Source organism: Apodemus sylvaticus, chromosome 9 (assembly GCF_947179515.1).
Source record: "Apodemus sylvaticus chromosome 9, mApoSyl1.1, whole genome shotgun sequence".
NCBI classification, from domain to species: Eukaryota; Metazoa; Chordata; class Mammalia; order Rodentia; family Muridae; genus Apodemus; species Apodemus sylvaticus.
The window spans coordinates 93,510,960-93,526,526 of NC_067480.1; the positions used below are offsets into that span (position 1 = coordinate 93,510,960).

At 46.0% G+C, this 15,567-nt stretch overlaps 1 protein-coding gene across 1 annotated transcript; it reads right to left on the reverse strand.

Annotated features, from left to right (window-relative positions):
* Nucleotides 1–322: 322 nt before the first annotated feature.
* On the reverse strand, nucleotides 323–10,504 carry Sdhaf4 (succinate dehydrogenase complex assembly factor 4). Its single transcript, XM_052193421.1, has 3 exons — nucleotides 10,415–10,504; nucleotides 8,037–8,186; nucleotides 323–1,313 (listed from the first exon to the last, which is right to left on the reverse strand). Exons 1-3 carry the CDS (start codon nucleotides 10,467–10,469, stop codon nucleotides 1,204–1,206), a joined length of 315 nt encoding a protein of 104 aa, XP_052049381.1. The 5' UTR covers nucleotides 10,470–10,504; the 3' UTR covers nucleotides 323–1,203.
* Nucleotides 10,505–15,567: the final 5,063 nt, after the last annotated feature.

A 15,567-nucleotide genomic window follows, 5' to 3' on the forward strand; every position in this document is an offset into this window, starting at 1 on the left:
AAAGCTTCTTGTGTCTAATTCAGTTCCTGATGCTTCAATAAAACACATACTAGAAGCCACGTGGGGAGGAAAGGGTTTATTCCATCTCACAGATTACACGGATGTTAAAGTCCATCATGAAGGGAAATCAAGACAAAGTAAAGGCAGCAGGAACCGAGCAGAGGAAAGCCGTTTACTGGCTTGCTCCCTGCGGCTAAATCAACTTGCTGTTGTATACAACCCAGGGTCACCTGCCCAGTGGTGGCACTGCCCACGGCAGGCTGGGCCCTCCCACATCCATCATTAATCAAGAAAGGGCTCCACAGACGTGCCGACAGGCCAGTCGGATGGAAGCATTTTATTAATTGAGGGTCCTTCCTCCAAGATGACTCTGGCTTACATAAACTCGACCCAATCATAGCAATGATCTTACTGGGGCCAGGAAGGCAGCTCGGTGGTTAAGAGAGACAATGGCTTTACGCAGGACCTGAGCTTGGTTCCCAGCAATCCAGTGCTGGAGGAGACTTACACCAGCCAGTAACTCCAGCCCCAGAAAAAAAAAAAAAAAAAACAAACCTGATGCCCCCTTGTGGCCTGTGAGTGCAACTGCACTCATATGTGTGTACACACAGATTTGCATATGTAAACATAGTTAAAAATAACAACACCAGCTCTTGGGGGTGGAAGAGATGGCACAGAGGTTTTGACCCTTGTTGCTCTTGCAGAGGTCCTGGGTTTAGTTCCCAATATCCAGATGGTAGCTCACAACCACCCACAACTCCAGTTCCAGGAGGCTTATGATGCCCTCTTCTGGCTGTCCTGGGCTCCAAGTACATACATACATACAGAAAAAAAAACAAAAAACAAAAAAAAAACCACTCATACTTATAAAAATAAAATAATAAATCTTAAGAAAAATCTTCAAAAGGTATTTATTTACATGTGCATTTTAAGCAACTGATTTTTTTTTTTTTAAAAAAGATCACGGCAAAGGCTTGAAACTCTCACCACGGGCTCTCTGCCCTGACACACTTGAGGTGAAGTTAACATACTAATGGAAAAATGTTTCCACTTTCCGGATCTATAGCAGCATTTGCTCCTCAAAGCTATCACATGCATTTTAAGGCATACAATGGAAATTACACACTTAAAAGATACAGAAAAAGAAAACAATATGATGTAAATAGTTCAGGAAATGATTCTGCAGTTGTGAGACTGCATGACTTAAAAGTCAATACAGCGTCCTTTCCGTTCCCAGTCTCCGTAGCGTGTAGGTTCGGGGCCCCTGGGTCCACCTTTTTCTTTCGTAACTGGATTTATATCATCTGGAAACTCTAAGGGCGACAGAAATACAGAGAAGGCGGTCAGCAGAGATGGAAGGAAGAGATGTGGTTGGTTTTGAGGACAGGATTGTGTAAGCTCGGTGTGAGTGCCTGGATTATCACAGTCTTTCAAGGAAACGTGACATGGCTCCTCTCCTCCTGTCCGCAGAACTCGAGAAGTGCATTTTTCACATTCAATCATCTTTACCACTAACACCAATGACCTCCAATTCTTGGCATGCTTTCAAGTCAAAAAACTGGGAGACAGTAGTTTCCTAAGTGGTGCTGGACCCTACAGGAGGAACGGAGAACAGACAGCAGGTTCACTTAACTTGCAAGGTTTAGAAACAAGATCTACGTCTCCATTTTCTTTCCAGGTTTGCCTTGAAGGGTCTAGCTCAGGAACAGGTTTGCCTTGAAGGATCTAGCTTAGGAACAGGTTTGCCTTGAAGAGTCTAGCTCAGGAACAGGCATGTACAGGTGTTGACAGATTCTATTTGTGGGAATCCCTGCGGCTTAGCAGGATTTTGGCTTCAGCAGATGGCTTTAGGAATATAAAGTACAATCATTAATGCTACACACACACACACACACACACACACACACACACACATGCATGATCGCATGGCATGTTCCTGATAGAAGTCCTCCCTATAAGTCCAGCCAAATTCTGAAAATTTTAATTTTTTTTTTCTTTTTTGAGACAGGGTTTCTCTGTGTGGCCCTGGGTATCCTAGACCGCACTCTGTAGACCAGGCTGGCTTTGAACTCACAGAGCTCTGCCTGCCTCTTCTGCCTCTCAAGTACTGGGATTTGCCACCACACCCGGGCAAGGATTTAAATTTTCATTTTAATCACTCAATTTGGTATATCACTGTTTGGTGTTAGGTGTCACTACTACTGTCCAGGTTGGTGTTAAATGCTGGGGTCAAACATCCTTCTGTTACAAGCCTGATTCTGGACTTTCAATTCTCTGCTCTTGATACATAGTAACTCACTCCATGTAACAATACTGTCCCCCTGCTGCAGGTGCACAGAGTCATTCAGTGTCACACTGAGACTGAATGCTGAGACCAGGCCTGAAGGCAACCCACACGCCATACTGCTTTGTGTGTAGAAAGAACAGAGGAAAAACCAGCCTCCGATCTTAAGTGGTATATTTTTGGAAAACGAAACGATCACTGCCCCCAAATTACGCAGCCCCTCTGCAGACAAACTGAAGAAGAAACAGAACCTCACCTTGAAACTTCCCAAAGGTTTCTTCCATTTTCATCCTTGCTGCACTATGACTAACTTTCCCTACCCTTTTCTGGAGAGAGTCTGTGCTCTCCCTGTAAACCCCTGTAGCTTGCCTTTGTCCTCCGTTCCTGGGGCTCTCTGAGTGTGATCGCTGGGACTGCACAGGCGGAATGCAGAGGCTGTGTGGCTTACACAACAGAAGCCTCAGCCAGCGGCCAGCTCGGTTGGGGTTGTGGTTGGGTTGGAGTGAGAGCCCTCTTCCTGGCCTGTGGACTGTCCCTTTTTTTCTGAGTCAACCCAGGGAAGGAGGCTGAGGGAGAGAGTGAGGCTTCCAGTGTCTCTCATAAGGGCACTGGTTTCACCCCAAGGTCCTCACCTGTATGATCTGAACCTAATTATCTCCAAAGACCCTCACATTTGGGGTCAGGACGTCAGCAGCGCTGGGAGAAATGAAGGAGGAGCTGATCTGGGTTTAGTGTGTGCTGGCAGCCCCGCCACTCAGGAAGCGGAGAACACACACACACACACACACACACACTGCAATGCCCCTTCTCATTGCTGACTCTACCACCAAGCCTTAACAGCCTCTCTCTGCTGAATCCTACGCCACGCGCCCACCCAATGCTCGCCTCTAGTGTGCAGTAACTCAGACCTTTCTTGCTCCAAAGATGAATATGGGACTATAGCTTCACCCACCCCCACCCTTCATCATCTGAACCCCACACCAGGGACCATCACACACCCAGGCCACAGAGTTCTCCTCCCAAGGAGGTTCTGTTACTTTGACTGATACTGGACTTCCTTATCCCCTGAACGTTTCTTCTTCCAGTCTCCCGTACTTGAGCTCTCTCCTCTAGAAGCACACTCGTCCCTTTTCTCATCTCCGCATTTGTTTAATTTCTGTGCTTGTTGTACCCAGAGGTCTCCTGAATTTTCCTCCTTCTACTACCACCTGCCTTATACTCTTGACACTGTTGTAATTTGCTAATCCACCTGTTTCCTGCCTCTTGCATCTCCAGCCACACGGGCACAGAAGCTAAATCAGGCTCTCTTCCACAGTAGACTGAGCGGAAAGCCACCAGACATGAAAGGCTATATATTCTCTCATTTATCTAAATTCCTACAAATCGCAAAGTGGCAGGAGTTGGGGACAGATCAGTGGGTGTGGAAAGAGGCAGGGTTAGGGTTGATTAAAAAAACACAAAAGATCATTCTGTCATGCTGCTTACATGATTGCAAACATCTGGGAAAACTCAAGGACCTGCATACGTAAACCTCACTTTAGTAAAAATGGTTAAGCAGTCCCCAGGCCAACATACTTTTAAAAACGTGACTACACGTGGTGGTGTATGCCTTTAATCCAAACACTTGAGAGGCAGAGTCAGGAGGATCTCAGTGGGCTGGCAGCCAGCCTGGTCTACACAGGGAGCTCCTGGTCAGCTAGCCAGGGCTACATATTGAGACTATAACCAAAACAAACAAACGATTCACCAAGGCTTCCTTCTTTCCTCCCTGAGGTAGGATGCCACATAGTCTGGGCTGCCTGTCTTCAACTTGTGACTCCCTTCCATCTTCCTCGGGTTTCTATCACAGGCCTGCGCCGTGATGTCATGTATGCGCCTGGCAGGAGGCGGGGCAGGCTGGGCCTTCAGGCCTCTCGGGCCAGCACCCTTCCGATGACTGATCCACTTCCAAAGCCTTAGGGCTTCCCTCACTGACCACACCCAGACTTTAAGTATTTTAATTACACTGACTGCTGTACTTGTATATATGTGTGTTGTGTTTTTTTTTTTGTGTGTGTGTATGCGTGTGCTATGGTGTGAATGTGGGTCAGCAGATGATATTCAGGAACTGGTTCTCTCCTTCCACAGTGGAGCCCCTGGGACTGGATTCCCAGTCTTGGTAGTAACAAAGCATCTTTATCTACTGAGCTGTCTTGCCGGCCCCTACCCTCAGATTTGGCATGAAAAAGCCTGACAGTCGATTAATCTACCACCTCTACTTTATGCTGAGGCCAAAGAGGCCAATTAGCCACGTCTGGCATGTGCCATGCTCTGTGGTCTCTCTGCACGACCACACCTTCTTCTCTCTTAGACATCTTCCCAACACACCTATTTGTCAAGGCTTCATTATTCCTTTAAATTTCACCGCACCGCCCTGTTCTGATCTATTTAGTCTGCTGTGCTAATGACCACCAGATGCTCATAGATAGATACGCATCTCATCTTCCAATCACCTTTTATTTATTTATTTATTTATTTATTTATTTATTTATTTATTTATTTATTTTGTCAGAGGGCAGAGTCTGGTACTGTATCCTATGCTGACTGAACAATCACAGTCCCACAATGGCAGCCTCCTGGGTAATTCCATGGGTAAGCTATCATGTCTGGCTCCTTTATCATTTCAGTAGTGAGACATACGTTCTGCCACAGGGCAGTCTAAAAACGTCTTTAGAACGAAACCAAGACTTGAAGGAAATGAGTTATACACTCTTTGCTTTGGGGCTCTCTTGGAAGGGCGAGAGGGAACGAGTCTGAGGAGAGTTACGGGAGAATCAAAGGGACTTGGCTTAGAACTTCCCACAGGAAACAGCGGGGCTCTAATGGATGACCCTGGATGTTAGGTGTCTATGACCTGGAGGATGGAGTCTATTGGAGAGAGCGCAGAAGGAAACAGGCTGGTGGGGGAATAAAGGCGGGGTGGGGGAAAGCACAGGCACAGGGTATGTTTAAGTTTAGAAACAGCCATTTTGAGAAGTTTGGAACATGCAGGGATCAGACAGGACAACTGAGAAGCACATATGAGATATTTAAAGTCATCTGAGGAAGATACGGGATAGGGCTGGTGTGCACAGAGGCATCGCAAAACCCACATTTAGCTGTTGGATCGAGACAAAGGGGTTTGCAAACAGCCCCGTTAAAAACGGCAGAAGCAGTGGAGGAGAAGACGAAGAAAGAGGCCCAGAAGCTGAACTGGAAACTTCCAGAAGTGGTGGACGGCACTGCTCAAAGTTGCTGACTATTCAAGGAAGGCCGAGAGGTTGTCCGCTAGCACTGGGGGTTTGCTGTTTTCTAAGGAATGGTGGGTTGAATGTGACCACCAGGCACGAATAAACGAAGATGTCGATATACTAATACACACTGCCGCACGTCTATCTCCTGACCTCGCTCTAACAGGTCTCTGAAGTCCGGATGCCGGCACTATGCCTTTAGCATCTCATCCTCCAGAACTGTAAGCCCCAAATGGACTTCTTTCCTGCTTTTCATTTGCCCATATTTCTGTAAGCATCCTCGTGGGATAGTCAATCTCTACTGTTAGCATGATAAAATATAAAGTGGCCCAGGGGACACAGCGCCAGGTGTTCCTACTGGAGTGGGCTTTCGTAGAGGGGAGATCCACCCCAGATGTCTACCCCACACCATGACTGGGATCCTGAGGAGGAGAAAACATGCCGAGACCAGCATTTGCCTCTCTCTGCTTCTGGACAACAGAAGCAATGACTGTCAGCTGCATGCCTTCCTAAACTGTGAGCCTAAACACAGCCTTCCTTCCTTTTGTGGCTTTTGTCAAGGATTCCTTCGTAGGGATAAGAGAAAGTAACCACGGCACCCTTTCCCAGACTCTCCCGGCAATCCCAAACCAGTTGTCGGCTCCTCAACTAGACAGAAGCATTTGGTTGATTTACTGGTGCCCTAGCTGGGGTGGACTGAGTTTTTAAAATGTCTCCTCATGAGAAGTCACCCAACACAAAGTGAACAACAGGGCTGGAGCAACAGCTGGGAGAACCAGAGTTTGCTTCCTAGCAGCAATGTAGGGGGCTCACGACTGTTTTAACTTCAGCTCCAGGGATCCCATGGTTCTGGCTACACACACAAACCCACACAGAAAGAAACGTGCAGGTACATATATGCATAATTAAGGTAATAAGATTTAAAAAGTAAGAAAAAAACAAGGATAAATTATGTTTAGTCTCCTACTGCATATAAAGCTCTTTATTTTGTTGTTGTTTTTGTTTTTTTGTGTTTTCGAGGCAGGGTTTTTCTGTGTAACCCTATCTGGCCTGGAATTTGCTCTGTAGATCAGGCTGGCCTTGAACTTAGAGATTCACCTGCCTCTGCCTCCCAAGTGCTGGGATTAAAGGTGTGCATGAACCCTGCTATTTATTCTCAAAACTACCCCGTCTCTGTCCTTAGATACAATGCTACGATGAGAACAATAGCGGTTAGGTGTTTCCCGTCTAAATGGCCACTCTGAAGGACGCAGCTGTGGACATCTGAGCTGAGCTTGCTTACAGGCTTTCTCTGCAGGAAGCTTACGATCTATCTGAAGTGAGAGCCCACCCCCAGTGTGGAATGACAGTGTAGACCGGCAGTAGCTAAGAGATGCTCCTTTATGTTCCGCCGACAGATGACCCGGAATGAAGGAAGGTTATTAGAGTTAGGAGAATGAGAGCTGTCTTCCCTTCACGATGCAGTTCCCAGTCGTGGTCTGAGGCCCAGATTCTCCACTGTACCTTAATGCCTCCGCTTTACCCTGCACGCTAATGATGATCCCACTGCACCTGATTTGTTTTCTTAACAGCCAAAAGTTTTCTCAACACATGCAGGTTTGTTATTCGTATCAAAGAAGATCTCATCTTACATGTTTTACCTTTTGGAATAATAAAAGTATAGTAAAAACAAACAAAACATACAACCCCTCCCCTGCCCCAAACCAAGTAAGTACTAAGAACTGAGAAGCCCCTTTCTGTGAGACAGTCTATGCTGGCCCGGCTGGCCTCACATTTCTGACTCTCTGCCTTCAGCTTCCTGAGTAGTGGAACTGCAGACATGCACCACCATTTCTAGCTCTAGAAAGACCTTTTTTGGAGGGTTGCATGTATACGTGCATATGTATACGCCTGTTTGATGTATGTGTGCTCTTGTGTGTGTGCACTGAGGTCGGGATATCTCCCGTCATTGTTCTCGGTCTTAGACATTGAAGCAAGGGCTCTCATTTGAGCCCAGAGATCGTCAATTTAGCTAGTCTAGGTAGCCACCAGCCACCAGCACAAGGGGATGGGATCTGAACTCTGGCCCTCATGCATGTCCTGCAAGTACTCCATGCACTGATGAGCCTGACCAACCCAAAACTTTTTTTTTTTTTTTTGATTTTTTGGTTTTTTCGAGAAAGGGTTTCTCTGTTGTAGCCCTAGCTGTCCTGGAGCTCACTCTATAGACCAGACTGGCCTCGAACTCAGAAATCCACCTGCCTCTGCCTCCCAGAGTGCTGGGATTACAGGCGTGCACCACCACTGCCCTGCTTCCAAAACTTTTTTTTTTAAAGAAGTAATAACCATACATACCAATAGTGCGTATGGTATTTTCACCCACTATATCCTTTATAACTGATAATAACAAGTATGACCATATTTCGCTTCTTGCCCCTTTTCCAGGAATGAACACCGACCTCGCCATGTTAAGCGCTGATAGCGGTTTACTAACCACTACTCACTCTGCAGTGGGTCTCTCTCCTCGGGGGAATCCTCTGGCGAGTCAAAACGACCGACTGGCAGCTTTGACTTCTTCAGGGCTGGCTTCACAGGCTCAGGCTTTCCTTCTTGATAACTCATTTTCCTCAAAGAATGGCTCAGAAGAGATGATGCTAATGGGGAGAGGAGGACAAAAGGCGTACAGTGAAAACTCTTCTCTGCACATCTACGTTCTACACGGATAGGATAGTTCCCTTCCTTGGCCATAACCAATGTTACAGGTTTACAATTAGAGCTGTAAAGCAATGAGACAGCCAAGCGTAGGGGATAGTTTAGTAACCTCGGACTCCACCTGGTTTGGAATATGCACTCTTCTAATAATGCACTTGGCAGCTTAGTTTCCTTACTTGTATAAATTATGCACACATACCTTTCTCCAAAAGATGCACCTAACAACCTCTTAGTGACATAAGACACCCCAAAACACCAGGTTGCGTGCATATCCCTCTTCAAACAATGTTTTTTTTTCTCTTCTCTCAATAACAAACCTAGACAGATTCTATTCAATTGTACTCTCTTCACGTTCTAATACAGGGCCAGAAAGGCCCATCTGGATTTGGGTGCTTACTCAATGTCTTGGTCAGGGTTTCTATTCCTGCACAAACATCATGACCAAGAATAAAGATGGGGAGGAAAGGGTTTATTCAGCTCACACTTCCACATTGCTGTTCATCACCAAAGGAAGTCAGGACTGAAACTCAAGCAGGTCAGGAAGCAGGAGCTGATGCAGAGGCCATGGAGGGGTGTTACTTACTGGCTTGCTTCCCCTGGCTTGCTCAGCTTACTTTTTACAGAACCCAAGACTACCAACCCAGGGATGGCACCACCCACAAGGGACCCTCCCCACTTGATCACTAATTGAGAAAATGCCTTACAGCTGGATCTCATGGAGGCACTTCCTCAAGGGAGGCTTCTTGCTCTGTGGTAACTCCAGCTTGTGTCAGGTTAACACACAAAACCAGCCAGTACACTCAGTAAGATAAACTAAGCCAAAAAAGTGTTTTTTTTTTTGTTTGTTTTTTTTTAAGGAAAATCTTTTGTCATGCCTACTTGGCAGGTGTATGATTGAAATCAGATGCATTATGAGAAGGAACATACACAGAAAATGATAATGCTGCCTAAAATATCAATCAAAATGAGAATCAACCAAGCTATGAACCTTACTGACCAGCCCTCTCTTCCTGCACACTTCATAAAAGACCCAAGGCAACGGATCTGAGCCTTCTCCATTGTGCCCTACTGACCTCCTGTAGTGTAAGAATTAAAATAAAGTGCCCTTGCTATTTTACAATCAGTGTGGCTTTTTATTTCAATTCCTTGACTACAGGAAGTCCCTGGCTTGCCCCAACCCTGTCAGCAGAATCAATAAAACAGCATCCAGTTGGGACTCGCACTTGTGTGGGGGCATGGGGAGACACACACCAGAAGGCTTAGCAGCCTATGCTGGTGTTCCTAGAATTGTCCAAATATTCACAAGGAGAATGCGAATGTATCATACACAGGTGAAAGATAACACATCACACATTTCAGTGTGGGGTGATCTTGAACTGTGATTGCTTAAAAAAAGCAATGAATACAAACATCATCAAATCATTTCCATGAAGAAAACAGTATACAGGCACTTAATGGAAATGGTCTATTATACTGGAAAACACGTTTGTTTAAAAGAGTGGAATGCTGGATAAGTAGTACTAAGGATTCGGAGCGAGACTTCCGGTTTCTATAATTACCACAGATTATTTAAGATTTTAATAGCCAACAGGTATTAAGTATTCGGAGGAAAACCCTAAAAAGTAAGATAAATATCCGGCCACTTGTTATTAATGCAGTAATTCTGCCTTCAGTTTACATAACTTCTCAGGGTTGTCATCAATTAAACTTGCATTCTGTATGCTCTTTGGGATGATAATTGAGGGATATATTGAGAAAGAATGCAATAGTTTTGAAAACGTTAGTTTCTACATGAAGCACAAGGGCATCTCTTCTAACAGCTCTTGGCTTTGTGCAATTTTCATTTTGTTCCTTGCTCTAAGTTCACTTCCCGAACACTTGGGCCAGGCTGACCTTGAACTCAGAGATCACTCTGCCTCTGCCAGCCTAGTGCTGGGACTACAGGCATGCGCCCCCAGCCCGGGTACAAATTATTCTTGATGTAAACAAACATGTAAATTAATGACACTTCTCTAGCCAAAGCGAGGCTCTTCTCGAAAACCCTATGCCAAGCACCACGAATGCTTCTGCAGCCACCGCGGCCGGGTCTCGGCGCATGCGACCTCGCATTTCGGAATTCAGCTTCCCCCGCGGGACCCCAACTCTCGGGACCCCGGGCGGATTGCCTTACTTGTTGCTCTCCAGACCACAGCCATCCGTGATACGGAAATGATCGTGGAAACCATAGCGCCGGCTCCCACAGCGTCTGCGCAGGCGCACCCAGGTGGGCGGGGCTAGCGCCGCTCCACACGGAACCCGCTTCGTCTGCGCAGGTGTCAACCAGGGCCGACTAGGGCGGAGCTTCGCTGTGCCCAGGGCCACCCTCAACTGCTCATCTGGTTCCTGTAATCCTGCAATGCCTCATCCTCAGCCTTGGTCCTGCACAGTATCTGGGCAGCGCTCTTAGCCATTCCGATGGACTTAAAAGACAAAACCGAAAGCCTACACGAAAATAATAAATTCTAGAGTTCACACTACCCTAGTGTATGATGCTTGGAGGACTAAAGGAGGGAAGGTCAAAGTCCAACACAGAGATGGAAACTTGAATCACCCTAATTTGATCACTACGGACGTGTATTAATGACGTGTGTGTGTGTTCACTAGATACTAGTGATCTTTAAAAGTTTGGTACATTTCATAGGTGTGTCAAACAATTGATCCATAAATCTGTAGTTAAAAATATCAAACATAAAACATTTGAGGATTCCCACATTTTGAAAGCAAATTTTTAGTAAGTTCAAATATTCACTCATGTGAATTCATTATTGAGATTGTTCTATGACAGGGATCTGTTAGAAATTATTTAAAAACACTGAGGGGCTGGAGAGATGGCTCCTCTTTCAGAAGACCAGGTTCTTTCCAAGCACCCACATGGCAGCTAGTAAATTTCTAACTCCAGTTTCAGGATGTCTGACACACTCTTCTGAACTTTATTGGCTCTAGGCAAGCACATGGCATGGAAACATGGAAACACATGCAAACATACATACATCATGCCAGCAAAGCACTCATACAAAATAAATCTTTTAAAAACATTGAGCTTAAAACCTTTTAAATACAATTAAGTTTCCCCTGTTACTAGAAGACAAACTCATAGCTGGTTAGACAAGTAATCCATTAAATCCCCGTCTTGCAGCCAAAAGTGCTGACCACCAAGAACAGCTTGATCACCACGCCTTCCTCTTAGCACAGCTGTGTTTCTCAGTGGATCCACTAATACAATAGCCACAGTGATAAGAACAAGGACACCTATGTGCATTTAACTGTCTTTCTTCTCCGAGGCACTACTAATTAGCAGTTCTAATGACGGACTTGATTTGTGCCTTTCTTCAATAGAGTGGTTTTGTGTTGTTTTTTTGTTTTTTAATGTAGGAGTGCTGTCTACATGTACACCTGCATGCCAGAAGAGGGCATCAGATCCCTTAATAGATAGTCCTGAGCTATGTGGTTACTTGGAATTGAACGCTGATCCTCTGAAAGAACAGCCAGTATCCCTAAATCCTGAGCCATCTCACCGGCTCCCAACCTACATTATAGTATTAAGCAGCCTGGGAGACAGGTCTGACATCAAAAGAATCAATTCAACTATCCAGTTATGAAGAAGAGAGCACATTGCTCTTCGATGATGACACTTGAACTGGGTTGGTTTACAGGCGATCCCACTGGACTCCTCCCTGGGACCCAGCAAGCTTGTCTCCACCTCTTGCTCCCAGCTTACCTTGCTTCACCAGTTCTCTTCCCACGTTCCCTGCTGGTCTCTCCCCCTTCCTGTCCTTCTCTGCGCCACATCCTCTTCTCTGCCCTCATGGCTCTGCTCCCAGAGTCTGTCTGTCTGTCTGTCTGTCTGTCTGTCTGTCTGTCTGTCTATACATCTACTCATCTGCCTCTACCAGGTCCTAACTCCCCTCTTCTCCCCCAAATAAACCCGTTATAGGAGGTCTGTTGCATGGTATAAATTCTCAGGGTCACACCTTGGTATGCTACCACCGGCTTCGCCCTTACTGCATTTCGTAACAGTTTTCCTGACTGATCGTTCCTTTCATACAGTTCATCTGTGGCCTTACCGAATGCTTTGCACTATATAAAGTGTCCTATACAACATTGCTTATCAAAAGAACTTTTTCTTGTGGTTGTAAAAATCAGGAGACCACTAGGATTCACCAATATTATCAATTATTCCATCTTCCAGACACTGTACAGGATGATGGACAGTTCTACAGGTTGGGTTTTGGAACCAGGTGATCGAATACTTGGATGTGCTGTTCCTGTCAGTCTTGAGATCACTTGTGTTGACAAGAGTCCAGAGAGCAGAAGAGAGGCACCACCACGGTTACTTCTTATACACTTCTGATGTTTCACTTTCCACTTGAGGAAACAGTACACCATAACCAACCTGCTAGTGCCTGTTATGACCTACTGTACCAGTGTTGTGGGATGCCCGTAATGCTGCCCCAGCTACACAAGGCCTTGGGCAATGTTAAGAATAGATAGATGAGTGGAGGATTGGGGAGTCCACCAGTGTAGCTATGGGAACATGGGAGATGTAGCTGAGGGTTACCCATACTCTTGGTTTACCAATCTTGACAAGAATGGAATCCTTCCTATGGTCTGTCACTGATGTGTGTGGAATACCTGGACAGAATTTGTATTTTCAAGTTTCTCATCAAGGAAGATGGCAGAACACCATGTTTCCTTTACCGTTGACTCATGCAGGTTCCTATTTTTCCTACCCTCTCTGTGGGGTTTGAATGAGAATGCTCTTGGGCTCCTGTATGTAAGCACCCAGTACCAACCTAGCAGACTATTTTGGGAGGGACTAGGAGGTGTGGCTTTTTTGAAGGAGGTTGTCACCAAACTCCTGAGGTTTCAAAAGCCAGTGCCAGGCTCCATGCCACTCTCCGCCTATGGATCAGGATGTAAAGAGAAATTAAATATATATAATATATAATATATAATATATATATATATATATATATATATATATATATATATATATATATATATATATTAATTTGAGGAGCAATAAAGCACCAGGAAATGTCATGTTGGAGCGAAGTGCTGTGCTCATGCAGATAAAAAAAACTTAAAGCCCTGATTTTAAATGGAGTAAAAGAAACACCTTAGTATCGCTGTCCCCCCTCCCCAGTAAGCTCCCAACATGTGAAACAAAAGCAAAATTTAAGCAACAACAAAGAAAAGTGCATGCAAATATAATTCAAAGAGGGGACAGGTTCCAGCCCCAGAAAGCAGAACTTAAGCCACTTGGCCCCTGTGGTTCTGGCTTTGACATCTGAAAGAACACATAAAAGGGGTTGTTGGTGGGGATGTGGAGAAAGAACAACACTCCTCCATTGCTGGTGGGATTGCAAACTGGTACAACCACTCTGGAAATCAATCTGGAGGTTCCTCAGAAATTAGAAATAAATCTACCTGAAGACCCAGCAATACCATTCTTGGGAATATACCCCAAAGATGCCCATCGTGAAGCAATACCACTCTTGGGAATATACCCAAAAGGTGCCCCATCATGCCACAGGGGCACACGTTCCACTATGTTCTTAGTGGCCTTGTTTGTGATAGCCAGAAGCTGCACACAACCCAGATGTCCCACAACAGAAGAATAGATACAGAAAATGTGGTTCATTTACACAATGGACTACTACTCAGCTATTAAGAATGAGGACATCCTGAATTTTGCAGGCAAATGGATGGAACTAGAAAATATCATCCTGAGTGAGGTAACTCAAATCCAAAAGTACATGTATGGTATGTACTCACTAATAAGTGGGTGTTAGGAAAAAAATACAGAATACTAAAGATACAATCCACAGAACTCAAAAAGGTCAAAGCTGAAGTGTTCAAGTGAGGATGCGGCAGTCCCACTTGGGAGGGAGAGGAAAACAACCACAAGGGGGGAGGGAACATGATTGGGTATTGATAGGGGAGAAGAGCTGAAATCCCTGAGGGCAGCAGAACAACATGCAACCCCTGGAGGTAGGAGTTGGGGGCCCTCCAGAATACACCAGAGACATGGGAGGTGAGAGACTGTCAGGACTCAAAGGGAGGGAAATACCCTATACTGGGGAAGATGGAACTTGTAGAGCCCACCTCAAGCAGGAAGACAGGGCATCAAGTGAGGGAGGGGGCCATCTCACAGTCAAAACTCTGACCGATAATTGTTCCTGTGTGAAAAAACTACAGGGAGGGAAATGGAGAGGAGCCTGAGGGAAAGAAGATCCAGCTCCGGCGGGGGGGGGGGTCCCCAAGACCTGACACTATTACTGAGGCTATGGAGCGCTCACTAAAAGGGACTTAGCATTACAGCACCCTGGAAGACCGAGATGAAAGAATCAGATGCAGATATTTGCACTGAACCAATGGACAGAAGCAGCTGACCCCTGTGGTTGAATTAGGGGAAAGCTGGAAGAAGCTGAGGAGGAGGGCGACCCTGTAGGAGGACCAGCAGTCTCAATTAACCTGGACCCCCAAGATCTCTCAGATACTGGATCACCAACCACGCAGCATACACTAGCTGATGTGAGGCCCCCAACACACATACAGCAGAGGACTGCTGGGTCTGTGTTCATTCAGAGATGATGCACCTAACCCTCAAGAGACTGGAGGCCCCAGGGCGTTTAGAGGTCAGGTGGGGTGGGGGATGGGAACATCCTCCTGGAGACAGGGAGAAGGTATGGGATGTGGAACAGTGAGAGGATGGACCATCAGGAGGGGAATAACATCTGGAATTTAAAATAAGAAAAAAAGGATTATGGTATCTTCCCTCACAATTAAAAGGCCAGGCTTGTAGCAGGGGAGTCCAGCTACCAGAGACCAGCCATTTCGGGAGCTGTGGAGGTGAAGTCTGGATTGGCTTAGAGATCCCAGAAGTGTGCATACCTGTCAAGCAAGGCCGTCAAATCTGCCCGTGAGACTAAGCTGCAGTCAGCAAGGACGGAGGGAAGAAGAGCCACCGCAGTCCTTTGCCACAGGACACAGGATATGCAGCGCGCTGACCCACCTGCCCATCCTGTCCTCTGTGGAATGGGATTACACTCAGTGCCGTTGCGTGTGGCTTGCTCCTTGCTTTTACATGCGGGTTAGTTAAGAGACTCCCTTGAGACTCAGGAGACGAGGACTTTGAAACAGAATTGAGACTCCATAGTCTTATGGAGACTTTTGAAGCTCAACAGGATATAGCCTGCATTATTATGTAGCTACACGCCTCCAGGGGTCAGGGAGTGCAGTGTGGCGGTGTGAATGAGCACAGCCCCACCCACAGGCTCG